This window comes from Scleropages formosus, chromosome 10 (genome assembly GCF_900964775.1).
Source record: "Scleropages formosus chromosome 10, fSclFor1.1, whole genome shotgun sequence".
Classification (NCBI taxonomy): domain Eukaryota; kingdom Metazoa; phylum Chordata; class Actinopteri; order Osteoglossiformes; family Osteoglossidae; genus Scleropages; species Scleropages formosus.
This window is the reverse complement of record NC_041815.1, coordinates 11,430,515-11,452,753: the sequence shown is the minus strand read 5'-3', so window position 1 is coordinate 11,452,753 and position 22,239 is coordinate 11,430,515. Positions and strand designations below refer to the sequence as shown.

General features: G+C 40.6%; 2 protein-coding genes across 11 annotated transcripts in view; both read right to left on the bottom strand.

Annotated features, from left to right (window-relative positions):
• Positions 1 to 17,403, bottom strand: part of LOC108938331 (calcium/calmodulin-dependent protein kinase kinase 1-like) — a 23,272-nt gene extending 5,869 nt beyond the window's left edge. For 6 of the 9 annotated variants that reach the window (XR_003797970.1, XR_003797969.1, XR_003797971.1 and 3 more), the window contains exons 1-12: positions 11,362 to 12,273; positions 9,788 to 9,835; positions 9,633 to 9,686; positions 8,549 to 8,600; positions 7,452 to 7,585; positions 7,239 to 7,275; positions 6,934 to 6,955; positions 6,479 to 6,567; positions 5,347 to 5,546; positions 3,959 to 4,012; positions 3,572 to 3,645; positions 3,272 to 3,359 (exon numbers count right to left, since the gene is read on the bottom strand). Coding sequence is in view for 4 of the 9 variants with exons in the window: in XM_029255920.1 (XP_029111753.1) it covers positions 3,272 to 3,359; positions 3,572 to 3,645; positions 3,959 to 4,012; positions 5,347 to 5,546; positions 6,479 to 6,567; positions 6,934 to 6,955; positions 7,239 to 7,275; positions 7,452 to 7,585; positions 8,549 to 8,600; positions 9,633 to 9,686; positions 9,788 to 9,835; positions 11,362 to 11,628 (1,119 nt within the window). In the remaining 5 variants the exon portion in view is untranslated. The other 3 variants (XM_029255917.1, XM_029255918.1, XM_029255919.1) reach the window with 3 other exon arrangements.
• On the bottom strand, positions 16,923 to 22,239 carry LOC108938330 (ubiquitin-conjugating enzyme E2 G1-like). Of its 2 annotated transcripts, none has more exons than XM_018758831.1 (6): positions 22,061 to 22,239; positions 19,667 to 19,769; positions 19,419 to 19,516; positions 19,148 to 19,326; positions 18,575 to 18,695; positions 16,923 to 17,796 (listed from the first exon to the last, which is right to left on the bottom strand). In XM_018758831.1, the coding sequence occupies exons 1-5, from the start codon at positions 22,104 to 22,106 to the stop codon at positions 18,609 to 18,611; spliced, it is 513 nt and encodes a 170-aa protein (XP_018614347.1). In that variant the 5' UTR covers positions 22,107 to 22,239; the 3' UTR covers positions 16,923 to 17,796; positions 18,575 to 18,608. The 2 variants fall into 2 exon arrangements, with proteins under 2 accessions (XP_018614347.1, XP_018614348.1); XM_018758832.1 differs by having other exon boundaries at positions 19,419 to 19,511.

Sequence of the window (22,239 nt, the reverse complement as noted above, 5' to 3'; positions counted from 1 at the left end):
CTCCCCTCACTTGTGAACAAGACCCCAAGATACTTAAAACTCCTCCACCTGGGGCAAATTCTCTCCCCTTACCTGGAGGTGGCATGCCATCCTTTTCCGTGAGAAAACTGTGGACTCAGACTTTGAGGTGCTAATCCTCATCCCAACCACTTCACACTTGGTTGCAAACCATTCCAGTGCGTGTTGGAAGCAACCATGTGACAGTGCCAAAAAGGACATCATCATCTGCAAAAAGCAGAGACGTCATCTTCTGACTCCCACACTGAATTCCCTACTGGTCTTGACTGTGCCTTGATATTCTGTCCATGAAGACCACAAACAGGAGTGGAAACAAGTCACAACCTTGGCGGAGTCCAACACTCACATTGAATGGGCTTGACTTAATGCTGAGTATGCAGACACAGCTTTCGCTCCGTGTGTACAGAGACCGAATGGCCCACAGTAGTGGCCCTGGTACCCCATACTCTCTATGCACCTCCCACAGAACTTCCCAGGGAACACAGTCATAGGCCTTCTCCAAGTCCACAAAACACATGTAGACTGGATTAGCAGACTCTCATGCCCCTTCAATTATTTGTGAGAGGGTAAAAAGCTGGTCCACTGTTCCACGGCCAGGACAAAATCCACATTGTTCCTCTTCCATCCGAGGTTCAACTATCGGCTAGAGCCTCCTTTCCAGTACCCTAGCATAGACCTTCCCAGGGAGGCTGAGAAGTGTGATACCCTGATAGTTGGCACACACTCTTCGGTCCCCTTTCTTAAAGTTTGCCAATCCAAAGGCACTGTCCCTGAGGTCCATGCAACATTGCAGAGGCGTGTCAGCCATGAGAGCCCTACAACATCCAGGGCCTTAAGCAGTTCCAGACAAATCTCATCCACCCTGGTGCTTTGCCACCGTGGAACTTACCAACTACCTCAGTGACTTTCACCAGAGAAATGGACTCTGACAGCCCGGAAGCCTCTGGCCCTGAGGGAGGCATATCTCTCGGGTTTAAGAGTTCGTCAAAGTGCTCCTTCTACAGAACGGGATGCGTTCAGACTCCATGTCCCCTACCTCCTCCGGGACATGGGAGAAGTTCTCCCGGAGATGCGAGTTAAAATCATTCCGGACAAAGTCCTCCGACAGTCGTAACCCGGCACACCCTCACTAAACTCCTGGGCCTACTGGGTCTGTTCATCAATTTTCTCTGCCATGTGATCCAACTCACCACCAGATGGTGATCGGTTGACAGCTCAGCACCTCTCTTCACCCGAGTGTTCAGAACATGTGGCCTCAAGTCAGATGAAACGACTACAAAGTTGATCATCAACCTTTGGCCCAAAGAGCTCTGGTACCAAGTACACTTATGAGCATCCTTGTGTTTGAACATGGTGTTTGTTATGGACAAACCAGGACTAGCACAGAAGTCCAATAACATTTCACCATTCGGGTTCAGATCGGGCAAGCCGTTCTTCCCAATCATCCCCCGCCAGATTTCCCAGTCATTGCCAACGTGAGAATTGAAGTCCCCAAGCAGGACTATGGAGTCTGTAGGTGGGGCCCTGTCCAGAACCCCACCCACTCTCTCCAAGAAGGTTGAATACCTGAACTGCTGTTTGGTGCATAAGCACACACAACAGTCAAAGTTTTCCTCTCTGCGACATTAAGTCGCATTGAGGTGACCCTCTCATCCACCGGGATAAATTCCAACTGTATGACAGCCAGCCGGGGGCTTGTGAGTATCCCCACACCCGCCCGGCAACTCTCACCCTGTGCAACTCCTGAGTAGAAGAGAGACCACCCCCTATCGAGGAGTTTGGTTCCAGAGGCAACACGGTGAGTGGAGGTGAGCCCAACTATATCTAGCTGGTATCTCTCAACCTACCGCACCAGTTCCGGCTCCTTCCCTCCGTGCCAAGAGCCAGTTTCTGTCGCGAGGGGCAGCGATGCCACGCGCCACCCTGCCCTCTCCTGCCATCTGGTTTACATCACACCCAACCCCCATATTGGACCTTGTGGGTGGTGGGCCCACATGCCCCCCCCGTTGCCTTTTCAAGTTGAGCCCGGCCGGGTTGTGTGACCTGCCCGGCCACCAGGCACTCACCTAGGAACACTACCCCCGGGCCTGGCTCCAGGGGTAGGTCCTGGTGACCCTATTTTGGGTAGGGTTAAAGTTCTCCTGTTTACTTTTTCCATGGAGGTTTTTGGATAGTGTTAGTTTGGATCTTCACTCCAGACCTGTTCGCCTTGGGAAAGCCTACGAGGAGCATACTGCTCCCAATGACATAGCTCTGGAGATCCCTAGATCACACAAGCCCTTCTGCCACACCAAGGCTCCGATCTGGGAAGAGCCATTTTATTTATTTATACAGCTGGGTAATTTTAGAGGAGCAACTGAGGATAAGTATCTTGCTCAAGGGTACTACAGCTGCAGGTGGGATTTAAACATACAACCATTGGCTCCAAAGTCAGCAGCACTAACCATTATGATACCAGCTGGTCCCAGCTGCCCTAACAGCACAATGTGTATTCAGGTGACTTTAGCCAGCCTACAGCCTGCTGCTACCTACATGGCAAAACTGGTAGAGTGAAACAAAATATAAGGGTTTATTTGGGAATTCTAAGGAAAATTAATTCTGTGGGTCTGTTTAATACTATTTTAGGTTTGGACTTTAAAACTAAGAGGGCTAGGTGCAAAATTAAGAGAACTTGTTTTCCTTCTGCTGCTGCTTACTGGAAAGCCTGTCGTGATCTTTACATGGACCAAAAGTTATTTCTGGGTTTCCTGATGCAGTGGATTTGCAGATGATGTCACTGGACTAGATTTACCCTCCTTACACTTAATCTTCTGTGAAAGTCACATGAGATTCAATGTGTACACTGATGGCTGCAGCTGCCAGCAGCAGTCAGGAGTCTGAGAGCCAGACTGTCAATGACCTGTAGACTGGAAGATTATTAGCTTCATTGTCATAGCTTCATTTCAGCTTCATCTTCATAAACATTTTAATTCAGCAGTTTTTAAATCTAAGTGCTTACACTCCTCAGAAGTCCAGTATGTGATGGCATTTACAGCTTGTGTAATGTAGGCTATAAACCATCATATATATTTATATATACCATTTAAAGATAGAGAGCATGTCACTGATCAAATCAGATGAATTTGTCAGGAACATGCAGAATGTAAGAAAAAAAAAAAAGACCAGTATAATCGATATGATGCATAATGAAGTATTCAGCTTATGTATATAATATTACCCAAGATCCTGTTCAGAACTACTAGACCTATTTGACCTTGATTTCAGGAACTGTGATCCTTGTGTTGGGGTTTTTCTCCAGCATTCTCAGGATCAGATCCTTAAGATCATTGCTGATAGTCGGCCTTGGAACAAAAAAAGTATTGTGTGAGATTACGCTTCACCACCAGACATTACAATGATGCTTTGCCAAAATCTAGGGTCAGGGGTCACAGTATAACAAGGACTATGCAGTTCACTCAAGTGTGGCAATGAGTGCCAAAGGTTTTCATAACACAGGTAGACAAACAGCCTGTGCAACACATGGTGAGGTTTGGTAATGTGTCAAATTGCTTACGTATCTGGGAACTCCACAGGTTGGGTTCTGATCCGTCTGTGCAAAGCCAGAATATACTCATCTGTAAAAGGGCACTTCCAAAAGAAAAGGAAAATGAATCAGCCATTAGAATGGTAGAAACATCAGTGGGTGAAGGCATATGAAGAATCTACAAAGTCATTTTCCCAGTAGTAACTTAAAAAATTTGGAATTAATTGGAGAGGACAATATAAGGCCAGTAAACACACATCATAAAAAAAGCATACATACAAGTCCAAAAAACAAGATCCATAAAAATGGATACCTGAATGAGCACTATAGCTTTATCACTAGCTCCTCAACCACTGCCTAAACAACTAATCTGCCATTGTTAACATGATGAGACATAATATTTCAAAAGTGACTTGCCTTTCCAAACACAAAGCAGTAAAGGGTGACTCCCATTGCCCACACATCAAGAGCCTTGAGAACAACAAAATCAATAATGAGCTACACAGAAACAACACCCTCTTCTGGCCACAATTTACTGTGCTGCATGTCTCGATATGTCTGCTACGCAATTATTATTTCCTCTACCTTGGAAAGTACCTCATAGCACTTTACAACTTGTTGTTGTTAAAGTAGGCAGTGTGTGGTAATAACCTCTAGATGGTAATATCCAATAGACAGTGCTGCTTCAAAGTATTTTAACAACCCGTGTTACTGTTTTGGGCGGGAAACTTGTGAAATGTAGATAGTTGCATTGTGGGGAAAAACGTGAAATATGGGTGTGCAACCACTGGGGGCATTTCTGGGGGAAATGATGGGGTGACTGTGCCTACTAGTGTGTTGGGAGGGAGAGCTTGGGGGCACTAAGCAGACTGGGAAGGTTGGCTGGAGGCGTAGGTCTTCGCGGAAATGGGGTCCTTGGACCAAGAGCATTATTTCCCTGTGTGCCGGTGTTCAGTAAAACGTTCGAGATGAATGGTGCCTCTACGTCCTTCTTAACCCCATCCAAACCCCCCAGCGCTGCGTGCCACAGTATATTAATGCTTAGTGTCCCCCAGTTTTACTACATCTTTAACGAGAAGTAGTCTTTTTTATCATGGGTGTGTACTGACCAATTCCAGATGTTGGTTCATAGGAAATAGCATGTGTTGAAAAACAGAAGCAGGGCAGGTACAAAAATAAGTGAACCCAAGCTGGGAGTGTAGTGGTTAGAACTAGTAAAATTACCCAGCTGTATCAATGGGTAAATAATTGAGAGTATGTAATAATTGTAACCTTAATGTAAGAAGCTTGGGAGAAAATGATCAGCTAAATTAATAAATTTAAAGTAAGCTGCACTGATTAAACAAAGTACGTAAGTAGAATCAGGTGTGCAAATCATTCATTTTATACGTTTATTTTCATGTGTTTCATGTATAATCATTCATTTGATGTACGGATGAGTGACCCATTGTAAGTAGTGTATCTAGCAGTGTAAGTCACCTTGGTGATTAAGGTGTGTGGGCTGATAACACTACCTAGAGTTCATTGGAAGTCGCTTTGGAGAAAAGCATCTGCTAAATAAATAAATGTAAATGTATTTTAATATTTTATACAAGAATAATAACCATCCTTATAGAGTTCAAAAGCTTTCAAGCAGAGCTATATCTAATAGGAATAAAGTTTAGGAAAAAAAAAAAAAAAACATTGGTTAAAAGGTTGGGTACGTGTACGGTATTGCAAATTTTGCTGCCTATACAAAGAAGCATCCAGTCAGCAACACAGGCCCCACTGTATGACAGGTAAGCTGATGCAATGCTGGCTCATACCTTCCCGCTGAAGCTCTGAAGCTCGTCTGTCAGGGTCTCTGGGGCCATGAAGGCAGGTGTCCCGGCAGTGCTGGAGAGCTGGGCATCGCTGCCCTTGAACTCATTACTGACCCCAAAGTCTGCAATCTTCACATGCCCGTCATCCCCCAGAAGCAGGTTGGAGGGCTTGATGTCCCGATGGATGATTTTTTGAAAGTGCACTGCGGAGGAGGAGAAACAAGGGCAAAGACTTGACATTTAGCTGTCTGAGCAAATCAGAGACACTTTAAAAAATTACTGATAGTTGTTGGACAGATCATGGAAATGTTAAATTTTACCATCCTTCTTTGTAATGCAGAGACCAGAGAAGTACTGCTTATTTTTAAAATGAAGCTTCAAATGAGCTCCTACTGTTACAGTGCTTGACCAATTGGGTGCACTTGTAGGTTTTACATGAAACAAAGAAAACAACTTCATCTGTGAATTCATTCTCTCCATTGCCTGTGTTTTTGGATTTCTGCTCTGCAACCTTATAACTTTCCTACAGTTTGATCCTGATTTTAAAGGTGATTGTTACAGTTGTTTGGAAAGGGGCTTAAATCTCTGTGCTTGCCAGGCAGCAGAGTGCTTCTCTGACTCTTGTCCCCTTTCCCAGTTTCCATTGTTCTTCTCCAAAAAATGGTGCAGGGGAGGGACAGGTGAAACCATACCCTGCTACCCAGGCTGCTTCAACTGATTTAAGTCCTCCTTTGCTTGTATGAACAATGCCACTTTGTTCCCTTGTTATGACTCTCAGTCACAATGAGTGACAGAGCTCTTATCCAGGATTCATCTATCCTGCATTTTATGCACCTACTCGAGCGATGAACATGGGTACATCAAGTGGAAAGTAACAAACTAGGTTTACTTAAGAATCACAGGTCTGCAGCTGTGTCTCTTTCTCTTAATGTAATGCACAAATTGTATTTTTGCTGAGATATACGTCGCTTTGGAGCAAAGCGTCTGCTAAATGAATAAATGTAAATGTCATATCTGAAGCCTGATCTGTCTGTAAGGTCCAGTCTGAGTGCAGGGACACTGCTTATGGGGAATTAGATGTCATGATCAGCCCTACCTCCTTGTATGGCACCCAGGGCCCTAGAAAGATACTCACAGTATTCAATGCCCAGGACGATGTCTCTGAAGTAGATGCAAGCCTGTTCTTCTGTGAATGGCTTGTCAGTGGGAACCTCCATCACAGGCCTGAGTAGAACCAGAAATTTATTTATTTTTTTTAATTTATTTTATTTTTATAGAGCGCTCTTCTCACGCAGTGACACAGAACGCTTTAACACAGACATAAGGCAAGAAAAACAGATACAAACAAAGAAGACGGTCAACTAAGGGCTACCATAATGAAGAAAATACGAGCAAGTCTGCCAGACCAGGCATCACAGCAGCAGCAGGTAGCCCCAACCACTTTCCTTTTTCCATGTATCCAGCCACTTGCTTCCCGGAATGTAAGAGGTTTGCTACTGTCCAACAAGCCTCCCAACATGCGCCAACAACTGCCTCTTTAATAATACAGTAATTTAAAAAAGTAATAAAGTAAATGGGGCTCATACTCACCCCCTCTGCATTAACTCAAATGCTGTAGGAAACAGACAAAAAAGTAAAAACAATAATCACTGTTCATGCAAATTTTTTCCTGCTGCCACCTGCTTGTTTATGCTTTCACTTATGGTGGCATACATGTATATAATAAGAAATTCAAAAAAACACAAATAATCCAAAACCATTAATACACATTCTTCTCCTGAAAGTATATTCAGAATTCCTCCCATGCAACTGTACATCAACCTGCTTGTTTAAATTCTTTTCTGCACAGACAGGCAGACTTGAAGGAAACAGAAAGGGTAACAGTCAAATCTTACCCATATGAAGACTGTCTTCATCAGGATCATCAAGAACCTGCATAAAGGAAATGGTACCAAAACAACAGAGTTAGGAGAGCAATGCTGTAGTAAAGGCATCCAAAATCAAGTAAAAGAAAGTGTTATACCTGAAATGTGTCTTTAATATGAATAAAACGTGGGCAAGCATCCACCCAGAACACCACCATTTGCCTGAAGTTCACAATATTTTACCTCAACTAGTTTCACAACATTCAGATGGTCCAGCTTCTTCAGGATTGCAATTTCCTGGTATACTCTCTCCAGTGGTCCAAGGACCCTGGGCTCCTGTCCTTGGACACTTTCCTGTCCTCTGGGAGGGGGGCGACCTAAGGGGAAAAAGAAAACCCCAAAATACTTCAGGCACTAAATGTTCACCCAAGGACACTGAAGTTGTACTGAAGTGCCATTTTTTCTTGTTCTTATACTACCATTAACAGTAAACCATGTTGAAAATTTCTGTATGTATTTCAATACAGTATAGTGAAATAATTCAGGACCAAGCAAATACGGAAGTTGTAAAACAGGAAAAAAATGACTGTTTTTACTTGGATGGTAATTTTCGGTGAGGAACTGTTATTCTTATTCATTTGTATTTAGCTAACCCCTTTGTCCAAAGCATCTTACAGTGCTAGACACACTTACAAACTTACAAATATCTACCCATCTACACCACAAAGCAATGCACAACACACACACACACAGTTGCACACTAAGGGCCATTTAGAGTCACCAGCTCACACTTAAGACTCTTTTCAGGTATCACACACTACAGGCTCACTCTAAAGTTGTCTGTAGTGTGTGATACTGTGAGTGAAGGAGTGTGAGTGATTGCCCTGAGGCAGGCTGCTGCTGCATCCAGGGTGTACTCTGTCTCACACACTATTCTTCTGGGATAGGCTCTAGACAACCACAACCCTTCACTACAACAAGCAGTTACTGATAATGAATGAATTATCTGGAAATAATTTTGCTTATACAGTTTTTTTTATTTCACAAGGAATGATTCAATGGAGTATGCTGCCGGTAGCATTCTGTCTAACAGATTCCATAGTGTTACGATGGATTTCATAATTCAGCTCCAAAACAGGGTAAAAGTTGTACAGTATGTAAAAACAAGTCACTGCATACTACTATACATACTACGCATACATACTACTGCTGCATACTCATCTTGGTCAATATTTGTGGGCTGATAACACTATATAGAGTTCATTGGAAGTTGCGTTGCAGAAAAGCATCTGCTAAATGAATAAATGTAATGTAATGTAATGTACAAAAGGATCACCTACGTGGAAATCCACACTGCTTCAACAACTTCTTCTTAGAAACTACTTTCATAGCCTACAAGAAAAAAAATAAACATCTGTTTACTTTGATAGGCTGGATATTTATTTGACTAGCAAGTGTTTGAGAAAATTAATAATATAAGCACATTCTTACATATACTGTAAATAAGCCCAATTCAGAATTCAGCTTAATACAAATGCATACGTAATTACTTAAAAACACCAAGCATTTCTTCCTTAATCCTTCTAAAATTAATTTTTTAATTTTTTTTAATGATTATTAAATTTTATACTTTTAAGATTGCTGGTGTGCAACCCTTTTTAATGCTGGCTGAGTGATATAGTGATAGACTGTCTTGTTAGAATTAATTCTAATTGAATCTAAACCATATAACTGGCACAGTTAAAACATACACCAACTGAGCAGATTTAATCACCTCAAAGTGAAATTGACTGTTCTAGAAATTATTCACAGGTTAGACTGCACATATGATTGACAGATTAACAGACTTGTTTCTTTAGAAAGAACTGAACATAACACCATCTTGTTTATGCACTGGATGTATCCACAAATACCCAGGTATGAAGTAGATAAAATGTTAAGAGATTCATAGAGGAAGCAGATATACATTAGAGGGGTTTAAGACAGCAGAGGGAAAGCTAGAGTGCTGCTTGAAAGTATGTCAATCCCTTGTGTTCCTTAACTTTTTTGTGGTAAAATTATTTAATGAGAAGCAGCGCTTCTCATCTGACATGCAATAACGTGTGTAATGACCAATTCCATATGTTGGCTTAGAGGAAATCATGCATGCAGTTTGAAAAGGGTAGTGCAGGTACAAAAATAAGTGAACCCCAAGTCCCATTGATAAACCAAGTAGGTAAACTAAATCAGGTGTGTAAATCATAATCATTAATTCACGTTTATTTTATACAAGAAATACGACCATCCTTTTTGCGGTTCACAAACTTTTACACATCACTGTATATACCAAAAAATGTTGGGCTGATGGTAGGAAGTGGGAAGCTCAAACTACCAGAGCAAAGGTAGCAATACAGGGACGAAAGCCATGGCAGGCACAGTACTTACATAATATTTGTCATCATCTTCATTGTAGGCCAATTTTACCACCCCGTAGGAGCCCTAAGGAATAAGGGCAGACGGATGTGAGATGTCCATGTGGAGATCAAGGAAATATTTGAAAAATTTTGTTTAAAAAGTCACTTTACATAGCATGTCCCCACCTTCCCAATTTCACTCTTCAACTTGTACTGGTTGAGCTGAACACAATCCTGGGAATAGAGGAGTGGGTTAGTGAAACAATGAATGTAACTGGCTTCAGCATGCTGCCAGACATTTTTTTTTTTTTTTTTTTTTTAAAAAAAAGGGGCTTTCATTTTTAGAAAGCTGTTAAAATGAGTCATTTTAACAGAGAGCTTGACTGTATAACACGATAGATAGGCTGGATTTTGCAGATGTCGTCAACTGTACAAAGGCAAAATGTTCTCTTCTTTATAGGAATGGACAAATAAAATAACCTCATCATCACAGTTCGTTTTGCTTTCATACACTAGCTTCCCTGGTCTCAACAGTTTTCAGTGTTATTCATTTTTAATTAAATTTTATTCACTTCTTAAAACAAAAAAATTCTACTCGTAAACCATAATCTCTTTTTGTACACAGCCATCAGTAAAAAAAAAAAAAAACAGAATATGATTGTGGAGCTTAATTCAGCTTACTTCCGCAGCATTTACAGTTTTACAGGATCTAGTGTTCATTAGGGTTAACAGTCAATAACAAGACGACAAACATTACACATGAGAATCTGTCAACAATAGGGACGGAATGGGAGTTCACGAAGATTAACAAAAGCGAAAGAGTGTAAGATCATTTTGAACTAATTTGAATTAATACATTTTAAAGTAAGTATAATGTAGCTCAATATTAATGCAAGAAAGTTGAAAGAAATGAATTTGAAAGAAATAAAGAATAGAGTTAAAATCATTACCAAGGTTTTTTTTTTTTTTTTTTTAATAGCTGTATCCACAATTTTCACAGAGTCCAACCAACAAATAAATGGAGGGACATCAGTATTGTTAAGCTTTTACTAATTGTGACTTAGTGTTGAAAGTGATTTTGGCGGTACAAACAAAATTATGAACAAACCATCTCATTGTGTAAGTTGAATAGCCAGTGTCTATGTCACCAACTGCAGGAAACTGACTAACTTAAACTGTCTACCACTGCTGGAGTTCAGTGGTGGTTCTACCGTATGGTGCCCTGGGCGAAGCCCCCGCTCCCCTGAACAAACCTCTCTCGCTCGCTCCCCTCCCCTCCTGCTCTCCTTGCAGATGTTACCTCAGGCGTCGCCATTAGATGCCCTGAGGTGATGTCAACTAACCCCGCCCCTCCTTCTCGTATTTCTTAAGTGTGCAGGTGTGTGTTCGACTTCATAGAGTGCCTGTGCTGCGCAGTCAGAGACGCGTATGACATCGAAGTACTGCAAGAGCGATTCGAAAGCATATGGAGGTGCAGTCTGCTTGTGAGACGTTCCCGCAGTACTTTGATGTCATAAGCCAAATGGTCTGTGCAGACGTGACATGCAAATAAGCAGTAAAAACCTGATCGCACATTCTTTTTTTTTTTTTTTTTTTTTTGCGCGGGCGCCCCGTGCCGTCCCTGGTAAGATGCCACCCTGGGTGGCTGCACATGTAGCCATGCCTAAATCCGCCACTGCTGGAGTTCAAAAATCTTTGATACAAATCAATGTATTATGCAGTCTTGTCCCCATTTTTTCAGTATGCAGCATGTCTCTGACCTGGCCATCGGAGATAGACACCCTTTTGGATTCAATGGTTGGCCTACGACTTGGTCTTTGGTATGTCGCCCGTTCCTGTAAGGACATTTTCCTGTTTGAGACATTCTGTGACTGAGGCGATCTCCGGGCTTGGTCCTGTGGTCCACTAGAGATATGTCCATTGGAAACAAGGCTCTTCCCAGCTACCACACTGATGGCTGCCATCATGTCAGCCAGCTCCTTGTGGTGGGAGTCCAGCTCCTCTCTGGGACTTGGATCGTCACTCATAACCTTCACAGCTCGGGCAGGATGAGCACTTGGGACAGAAGCTACTTCAAGTGGTGGACATCAGTATCACTCAGAGACCATCACTTATGGAACCACAGAGAACCTCAGAGCTGCAATGGAAGGAGGGAAAGATCTCAGTTCAGCTGAAATTCCCCAATAAGGTGACTTCATGTAATTTGTCTTTTCAAATGCCTGGCTCATAACTTCACGTACATATTGTGCTTTTCATTATGTTCATTATAACACGACAGTTGGAATAAAATGCCATCATACAGATCGCAACATACAGATCTGTCTCACTTTTAGGACTATTGACTGACACATAAGTCAGTCTGCTCAGAGATATAGAATCATACAGAAACTGCCTTACGTACTGACATACAAAAAAATCTCAGCAGCACACACAAACACAGACCCAAAATGGATTACAAAGTAAATCATTCCTTCACTTTTATTATTTTTCAGTTCCAGTTTCTTGGAAGCAAGGGACAGCAATTTCTATTCTATCCTACTCCTAATGTTAACAAAAATAATGTACAGTCCCATGATTCCAATTGACTATAATTGTGGAAAACACTGGTACAAACATAAATAATGTCCATGTGAACAATAAAACTGACCAAATGCATGCCTTTAGTAGCTTGAAACATCTATTTAATGCATTCAAAAAAGCATATTGTATAAGTACATCAACACCAGTAATATTTAACTGTGTTATTCAACTATCATTGTGCATTCTGACCATGTTTATAATACATAAACACTATTTATAATTTTTTTTTTTTTTAAATAATATAATCCAGAAACACCCTATCTTTGCCATTCATTCACAGTTCTATTATTCTACACATAGGATGGGAATTAGCAATTCCTCCAACAATGAAAACCACTCACCTAGCAAACAGTACACATAATAAACAATCAGACCATAAAACAATGTACTGCTATTCTTGAATCTATCATAACAAGTATTACGAACAAGAATCCAATCAACCCTGTAGTCCAGAGCCTCTGCCAGCACAACTACCTTGTTTTGAAGAAGAGAGCTGAAAGCATTCACAACATAATTTCCTGTCAGTTGACACCGAGTAAGGCCAACACTTCAGAGACCAACAAGGACACCACATGTAAAACAACTCACAGGAAGCAGGGGGACTCTGCAAGGCTGTGAACCCAGGGGATGTTGCATGGATGAGCAAGAAGCTCCACTACTTACATGAGGAGTGAACGAGCACTGCCAAATCACCGCGTCATGGAGATTAACTTTTAACCCTCTCTGTCTTTATCTGTAGTAAGTGAAAGTCAGCACAGTTGATCAGCTCCCCGACTCCACAAGACATTAATTGCAAATTTGAAAAAAGGAAAAAGGTGAGACCAGGTAAGATGGAACACACTGGAGATACAGAACTGGTCTTTCTTGTACAATGAAAGTGCTAGAGATCACCAGGGACTGTGATTCCAGCGATCAGGTGGGTTTATTTTTATAAGCAGTCCAGTCCAGAGTTGGCACATCTTAGAGTTGCTTCTTTCTTAAGTCTCTTAAAGCTTTACAATGGCTGAAACGTTACATAACAGGGGAGAGATGTGGCCACAAACAACATTCAAGTAACAAGTGGAAACAAATCAAAGGCATTAACAGAACACAACAGGGGTGTAAAGCAAGACAATGAGACTGAAATAATAGACACTTTACAACTGGAGGCACTTATTTCGGACAAAAAGGAGTCAATTTCTCTAAAAAACCTTTCAGAAACCTGATGTCTCATCTTATAACACAAAAAGGAATGCAACAGGATTTAAGTTTGAACTGCATTAGAAATGGTGCTTCATTATGAGTATAAACACACACAGTCTACAACCACTTGTCCCAAGCGGGGTCACAGCAAACCAGAGCCTAACTCCGCAACACAGGGTGCAAGGTTGGAGGGGGAGGGGACACTTCCAGGACAAGACACCAGTCTGCCACAAGGCACCCCAAGCAGGACTCAAACCCCAGACCCACCTCACAGCAGGCCATGAGTATCAACACACACACACACACACACATTTTCAGAACCGCTTCTCCCATACGGGGTCACGGGGAGCCAGAGCCTACCCAGCAACACAGGGCGCAAGGCCGGAGGGGACACACCCAGGACGGGACGCCAGTCCGCCGCAAGGCACCCCAAGCAGGACTCAAACCCCAAACCCACCAAGAGCAGGGCTGTGGTCCAACCCACTGCGCCACCGCACCCCCATGAGTATCAACATTCTTTTTTAAATTATAGGAAGAATAAAGAGGGGGGGGTAAAAAATAGGTATTTCTTTTCTGTCTAAATGGGCTGCTACAAATAATCCCTTTCCAGAATCCCACCTCTGGTATAGTAATTGAAGTACTAACATGAATTGATATGGTAAGAACACAGTGGTGTAAAAATGGTTGTAACATTATGTTGCCTTGGCCAAGGTGTCAGCTACACTATTATGCTTTATTTAGCTGATGCCCTTGTCCTTACAGGAATATGTTGTACAAGCCAAAACAGTACTTCCAAGGTTGAAAGATAATCAGCTGATCGTCCTGTTGTAACCAGCACGTTCAGTGTAGCACAGAAACAATTTAATATAACATTTACCTGATACTTTTATCCAAAATGAGAAATTATTTATAGAGCTGGGAAACTTTACTGGAGCAATTTAGGGTAAAGGCCTTGATCAAGAGTACTACAGTTGGAGGTGGGATTCAAAACTGCAATCTTGCAGTCCAAGGAAAGCAACTCTAACCTCTACGCAACCAGCTCCCCCTAGTAGCACAGATGTTAAATCAGTACATATTTCAAATAGTTGTGATTACAGAGTGACAGAGCATTTTGTTCAGACACATGGCATTATCATCATAAACACTTGGCCTTTATTTTTATGGACAAGTCTGAAGATCACACTACATACTGTATAGCAAAATGCTCCTTTAAAAGAGCAGCACACCACCTACAAATCACACCAGGTTGCCTATGTGCTTCTACCATTGTGCTAATTTTAAGTCAGGAGCTGTATGTGTACTAAAGGGCAGGTGAGGATGACTGGTTGCATCCTTGTTAAACAGCAAACGTAAGCACACGTTGTCCATGTTAACCCTGATTACGAACACCACCCAGGAATGAAGAGTGTAGCCAGCCTCTTGTACTTTTAATGGCATAAATACAAGCACTTTGTAATGGGTCTTTACAACAACCTTAGGTGTGTAATTACTGCAACTTTGCATACTAAGGAAAAAATTTTCGCATAGAAATTAATATTCATTGAGATTTTCTTTGCAACAGATGATATTTTCATACTGTTCAATCATGTATGATTGTATTCACAGTAGTTTTTAAAAAACATATACACTATCATTTTCACTGAAATGAAGGCTAGGTCATTAAGTCTCACTTACTCTACAGTAACCTGTACAGTATTTAAAAACTACAGTATGTAATTCATATATTTCTAGGCATTGTAAAGAGTGAGTTATGTGCAATGTTAGAAATTATAATCCATGTTACTGTAATGCTCACCTGGGTCTTCATCCCTGTGAGAAGGACAAATCTGGTGCCCTGTTCTCAATCTGTATGGTTTCTCTGTTTGTGTGGATTGACTCAATAGCCCCATACATCAAAGCCATTCTCTCAGCTGTACAATTTAAATGTTATACTTTATAATAAACATATACCTTTTTACCTTCCGCATTGATTTCAGCATGACAGAAAAACTGTTAAACCCTGTGATGCTGTTAAACTGCACATTTTTGTTACCGTTTTAGCATTTGAATTTCTTAAATTATAAGACCCTTATGTATTCAGACAATAATTTGCCTGCAGGAGACAGAAACTGAGGAGCCACGCAGAACCAGTGTAACAGGAAGCTATGTTATTATTTCAGTTAACAGTTATCCAGCCAATTCCTTTGTCCACAGTGACTTAAACAACAATTACTTACCCATTTATACAGCAAGGTATTCTTACCAGGCCAACGGGAGGTAAGTATATCAGTCAAGGGTACTACAGCAGCAGTGACTGTCAAACCCGAGACCTTAGAACTGTAAAGTGACACTGTCAACCACCACCTAGTGCCTGATAAAAGCAAAAGAACATCTCCACAACTTTACTAGAGAAAGTTAAAGGCGGGCAGCAGTATAAGTTGTGTGCCAGAAGCAGTTACATTTACATCTGAGAGAAAAATACAATGACATATGTTGATATCACTGCAGGTTATGGATCCCTCACTTCCACGTTTAATTTTTTTTTTTTTCCATTAAAACAGTAACTACGGCAGTTATATAACATATAGTGAAACAAGTTATGGAGTGTGCTACATTGTTAAAACTCCCTAAATCTAATTTCCAGATTAGTATTTTTCATTATTTCATTTCCTGCCGGCACAAGGTCTCGGAAGAAGCAGCTTACTCAGCACAGGAAGTAATCTGCAAAGTGCGAGTGCCTTATCACTGTACATTTATTATAAGTATTTCATTACCTAGACAAAGCCTTAACCCATTTTTAGTTGGATATTTTACTAGAGCACATCAGTAGGGTACTGCATCTTAGTAGAGAATAGAACAGTAGGGCAGAATTCACAAGCACTTGCCCCAGCTTTCCATAATATATGAAGCCAAAAAGGGTCGAGTTACTTTCGAAAGTGCATTTTTGCAACAAACTGACAGTTCTGCAACTGTTCACTCTTTTTGCACTTTCACTGCACAGTGGCATTACTACCTGAGCAATCAGAAAATTGCTCTTCCAAAGAAAATCAGTCACTGCAGCAACCACACAACTGAAGAAGTCATTCACAATACCTCCGTAACACTTTCAGAAAAATGACTGAACTTGACTAAATGAATACTGAAGTTATATTTTGGAAGAACTTACTTACTACAGAGGGTAACAATTTTCAATACAAGAGAAATATTTCAGAATTTTGTGTTTATACATTAAGCAAGAACACTGTAGCAGTCCATCTAAAGACTCAAAAGAAAAAAACTGCAAAGAAAAACCAGAAGGGAGGGGGAAAAAAAAACAGACTCTGATGCAAACATACACAATCCCCCCCACGCAGAAATTTAAACTGGTTACCTTGACAAAAAGCAGGAAAAAACATGCTTTTTACAGATCCTTCCTGGGACCCAGCAAACACATAATGATGTGGAAAAATTCAAATTTAATAGGTGAGAGTACGCTGTCCCAAACTTTAGTCAACAATGCAGACACAGCGAAAGAGTGCACCATTTACTTAAAATGAAAAATATTATTGCTCTGCCAAACACCTTTATCAATTTACTACTCTTATCATGGTACAAAGGATAGAAAAGGGTAAGTGGGCACCTGAATGCCTGTTTTTGATTTACATATTTATTTCCACTGCCCTGAAGTTTTATTGAATATGTATTTACCAAGCAGTAGGAGGCACTTTTGAAAAGAAAAAGTTAAAATTTTAGCTCTTAAAGTTAGTAAACATGCCACTTGAGTAGGACCTTGATCATCAGCACCCAACACAAGCCACTGTACAACCCTTGAGTGTCTCACCAAGGTGTGATCTCTTACAAAGTTTTACTGCTTATTTTTAAGGATCAGCATAGCAGTAAGAGTTTAAACAAGACAATAATCCTTTACAGCGGGTTACTTTTGGTTTCATTCCCACCTTTGTACGTTAAGAAAAGCATGCAAAACTCGAGTCAGTGTAACAAGTCACTTCAATTCCAATTAAAATGGCATATTACCTGCTACTGATGCAAGTCATAACCGGTTTTCTGCTACTATCCTTTTACAATGGTTGCTTTCAAAGTACCAAGTAAAAGCAGAGGCAAATGGGTGGAAAGGGTGAAGGAAGAGGCATCAATGTCCTCAAAAACATACAGCATCCATGTGATAACTACACAACTGCTGTTTATTTGGTACTAGGTCTTCCCGGAAGGATATGAAGTTTATATATTATCTGGTTTGTGTGTGTACTATGTACAGGTCTTTACAATTCTTCCTGAAAACTGAAGCAGTTCACTGGACTTTAGAAACAATGCTGTTTTGATTGTTGGCACTTCCTGGGCTTTTCTGTCCATATCTGAGACTGTTGTTATATTCCACTGTATCCTGTTTTGCCAGTCATGGCAACAACTAGATATGGTGTGGAGAAATAGTGCCATGTTGTTTCTCAATCCGAAACCTGCAAACAGAAAACGTACATGTAAACGAGCAACAACAATGGGGACTGTCATAAGGCCTCACTGTTTTTGGTGTGTCACACTTCAGCCAAGTATTCTGTAAATCATACTAACACTTCTGATTCAATACAAAGCATCAGTGAGTTACAAGGATTACATTACCAGTACAGCACAAATTGAATACATATCCAAGCCACACCACAGTATTCTGCTATATTAGGTATAACTGGCCCCCGAACCAAACTAATGTCTTAAAAACACGATCCAATGTTGTGACTACAAGCATGCTTGAAGATGTGGTGTTGCTCATCATTTTAAAAGTAACTGGGAACACATAATCAAGTACCAGACAAGGTAACGTGATTCAGCATTGGCTTGCTCTGGAGTAACAGCAAGTTGTTTACTTGAGTTAGCAACATTGTGTTCCAAGGGGCAGGTTATTTACAGAAATGCAATTCTACCATCTAGTTAAAACTGACCTTGTAGTACAAAGTATGTCAGAAGCCAGACAACTTCTTGTAGTTGGAATACTCACTGAACTGAAACTGATTTGTTCTAAGTCATAAAAATCTGTGACCTAGATAAATCTTACAACTAGAAAAGCAGTTTGTGATTTTCTGAGCTATACATTGCTTCGGAGAAATGCATCTGCTAAATCAATAAATTTAGGAAGAATATAACAGTGTATCAACATGTTAAAGCAAATGGGGGGGGGGGGGGGGACGCATCTAAAGACCACTGCTTCTACACATATTTAGGAGGAAAGTTTAGAGCCCTTACCCTGAAAACTGAACCGACAAACTGCTGAAGTATTTCAGTCAAAGGCAGTCTCTTGGCTTTTTCTAACACAGCGAGCAACTTTCCTTTTGAACTCCCCGTGTCGGTCTTCCCTCCATTCTTTCTGAAATGAAAAAACACAATTGCTATAACTAGGAAGTAAGTTCTGCCATTTGAGGAGGTAAGTGGTGACAATCTGCTAAATTTAATGAAATCACTCATCACAATATTTAAAACATATGGCCTTGTAGACTTAACTGTTTGGTCCCATTTCAAGTTTTCCTGTAGATGCATTTCTAACCTCTTAATTTCTATTAACTTTTTACAGTAAGGCATCAACAGCTCACCAGTATGAACCATACTTGGTTACAAATGCATTTTGATCTCACAGCTCACTAGAAGTGTACCATTTCAGACCTACAGCAATATTCAGCTTCCAAATACACTCTACACTGTGACGCGACAGAAAAATTCATTGCCAAAATCGGGGGGGAAAAGATTACTGTGCAAAAACTGTAAAAGCATGCACGAATGTAGAATGTAATATAGGCATGAGTACTAACAAAAGATGCTTACCGCTGCATCTACATTAGCAGGGGAGTCTCCATTGGGGTCAGCCAGCATGGAGATAACACTGATCATGATGGTCTCCACAGTGTGGATGGGAAGCCAGCGCTCCTCCGGCTTCTCGTACCCATACTTGTCCTCCCCAGGCTCGTGCAAAATAGAAATACATACGTCACCACTCTTGTCCACTGAAAATGGGACACAGACAGAAAGCAATTAGATGTGTGTCTGGCACCAGGAGGTGATATGGAAGACCACCATTTTAGATCCTTGCACTTACCATTCGGGTGCCAAATTTCCGTGACAAATTTCATTTTTGGAGGACGGAGTGGGTAGTCTTTTGGGAAGGTGAGGTGAGCTTTAAAAACACCACCTTCACTGTGAAAGACAGATGAAGAAATTAAACAAAACAAACACCAAAAAACAAGACTTTTTTTTAACCAATTAGTGTATTTCTAAAGGTTCCAACATACAGCAAAATGTCATTCAAACAAAATCCTTAAATCACATCACCAGTGTGATACTTACTATAATGTGTCTGGAGGACCAATGATAAGGACTTCCCATTGATAGAGATCAGTGTCATCTATTAAACCAGCAGAGAAGCCTTCCACTGGATTTTTGTTCAGTTCTGGAAGAAATACAAATACATGATTTAAAAGTGTTACAATGCAGCTAAGACAGAACTCACAACTTCAAAGGGACAAAACGGAGAAAGGCAGCTGCTAGCATAGTGGTTAGAGCTGCTTCCTTCGGACCCAAAGATCACAGGTTTGAGCCTCACCTCTAAGTGTCGTACCCTTGAGCAAGGTACTTGCACTGAAATTGTGCCAGTAAAATTACCCAACTGTACAAATGGGTAAATAACTAACTTAACATTGTAAGTCACTTTGGTGGAAAGCATCAGCTAAATAAATGTAATCTCAAAAGGGGTTTTGTGTGCTGAAATCTTAATGAAGTAATTCAACCTTTTATTGTACTTTGACAGAGCTATGGACATAATCTTTCCTCTTAAATCATCTCAATTTTTTACAATACATTTATTCATTTGTCTGACACTTTTTTCCAAAGTGACTTACAAAGTTAATTTACTGACAACTATTTACCCATTTATACAGCTGGGTAATTTCACTAGCACAATTTTAGGGTAAGTACCTTGCTCAAGGGTACTACAGCTGGAGGTGAGGGTTGAACCTGGGACCTTTGGTTCCAAAGGCAGTAGTTCTAACCATTACACTACCAGCTGCCAGATTAAACATTTGAAATGTGCATTGCCAGATTTACAGCTATCTGATGATCACCAAAAAGCAGCACAACACTAAATACAGACACATGAGAAGGACCAGATATCATCTCTGAAACTGATCTAATTTTAAAAAAAATATGTTCGAACTCAGACCTCTGTTGAAATTATCAATCTTTCTTGGAATTTTGATATAACCTTAATTCTGTAACATAGTGTGAGGTCTAAATCCCCTTTTACATGCAATTAAAAGAACATACTGGAAATAACATAAATCAAATCAGTAATTAGGGACACGCTTTCCTTTCACAAAAGGTTCATTCCATTGAGAATTGCTATTAATACAGTCCTGAAGTTTGTGTCAGATAGACCACTATTTTTCAAGAATGAACTGAAGGATATGTGTGAATCTGCACCACATATTCCTGAAGTTGTCAGATGTTTAAATTGCTTACTTATTCACAGACCAATCATCAGAATCAAAAACTCACAAGATGGCTGCTCACACCATTTCTGATGCACTACCATATTTAGGACCAACAGCCTCAAACAACCTGGGCTGAAAGCATAAGTTGGCTTTCACAGTATTAGGAAAGTAGTAAGAGAACACTACTCATACAACTTTATATGTCCCTCTCATACTACGCTAGGGTCCAAGGACAAGAGAGAATATTAAGTGTCAAATATCAAACTGATTTTGTAGCTAGGTGGTATTCAGCTTGACAGGTGTAACGCTGCCTTGATAAAATCTGATATAACAAAATTACAATGAAGTTCATTTTATTTCCAATATTTTAACCACCCTGTTTATATTCATTTTTTCCAGAATGTGCAGAGATTTTGCAACCTAACAACTTCCTTATAGTGAATACCAAAATGAAAATAATGCCTTAAAATCAAGCATCCTCTTCAGAGATCTGTTGGAAGAGTTAAAGATGGACTAACCAAAAACTGATTCTGTTTTCCCTGGAGGCATCCTCCAGTTACTGTGCCTTTCTAGAACACGAACACACACACAAAAACCTTCATGCAGGTTCTACTCTCAATCATCTTCTAAATCAAAAGTGCTTTCCTATAGCCTATAGTATAGTGCACAATTCTGTATTAACATTCCTCTGCATTTCACATGCAGTACTATTAAGACTTAAGAAACAATGAATACCAGGTGACAACAGTAAGGTAATCCTGTCTTAAATTTCAAAGGTAGCAGGTTCAAATCTTCTCTAATTAACCCGACCAAGGCCAAGGGTGTTACCCTAACTGCCCAGTAACAAATACGCAGCATGATGTGAGGAGCTCCATCCACCACAGGTCATTAGGCTAGCTTTAGCTAAGAGGCAACATACACGACACTAACTAACAAGCTTGTCAGGGCATGGCACAGAGAAAATCGCCCCTCAAAAAAGATAAAGAAGAGCTTATCTCTCATCTGATTGATTTGTAAGCAGGAGCCGTGTCCCGTCTTCGTCAACTAATTTAAGCAAACAAAACCGCGGAACCGAGGTTCGTAAACGCTCGCTAAGTTAAGACTTAACTCGTTGTATTAAAACTGGTTAATATGTGAGCTAAAAATGCTCAAACACCACAAGCTGAAGTTTGTGGTGCTAACCGCGATGATACTAGGCTAGCAACATACTTCTGCTAGCTGTCTCTGCTAACGACGAGTTCTTCGAATTTACCTGCCAGCTGTCGTCTGAGTAACAGCGCTGACTGCGTCTCCGTCATGCTTGCACACTTTTAAGACGCTAAACAAATGACTTAAAATTGAGGTATAAGGAAACAGTTGGGAGAAACACGTTAAATAAAACAGGCAGTTTACGATATCCTTCGGTTTCACACTAGAATACGAGCGGCGCAT

What these genes read in the sequence shown, in the direction of transcription:
- LOC108938330 (XM_018758831.1), bottom strand. Translation starts at nt 22,106, where the DNA reads ATGACGGAGACGCAGTCAGCGCTGTTACTCAGACGACAGCTGGCAG. An exon ending in GGTCCTCCAGACACATTATA is followed by an intron (nt 19,517 to 19,666) that starts GTAAGTATCACA and finishes TGTCTTTCACAG; the next exon opens with TGAAGGTGGTGTTTTTAAAG. An exon ending in CTGCTAATGTAGATGCAGCG is followed by an intron (nt 18,696 to 19,147) that starts GTAAGCATCTTT and finishes TTTTCATTTCAG; the next exon opens with AAAGAATGGAGGGAAGACCG.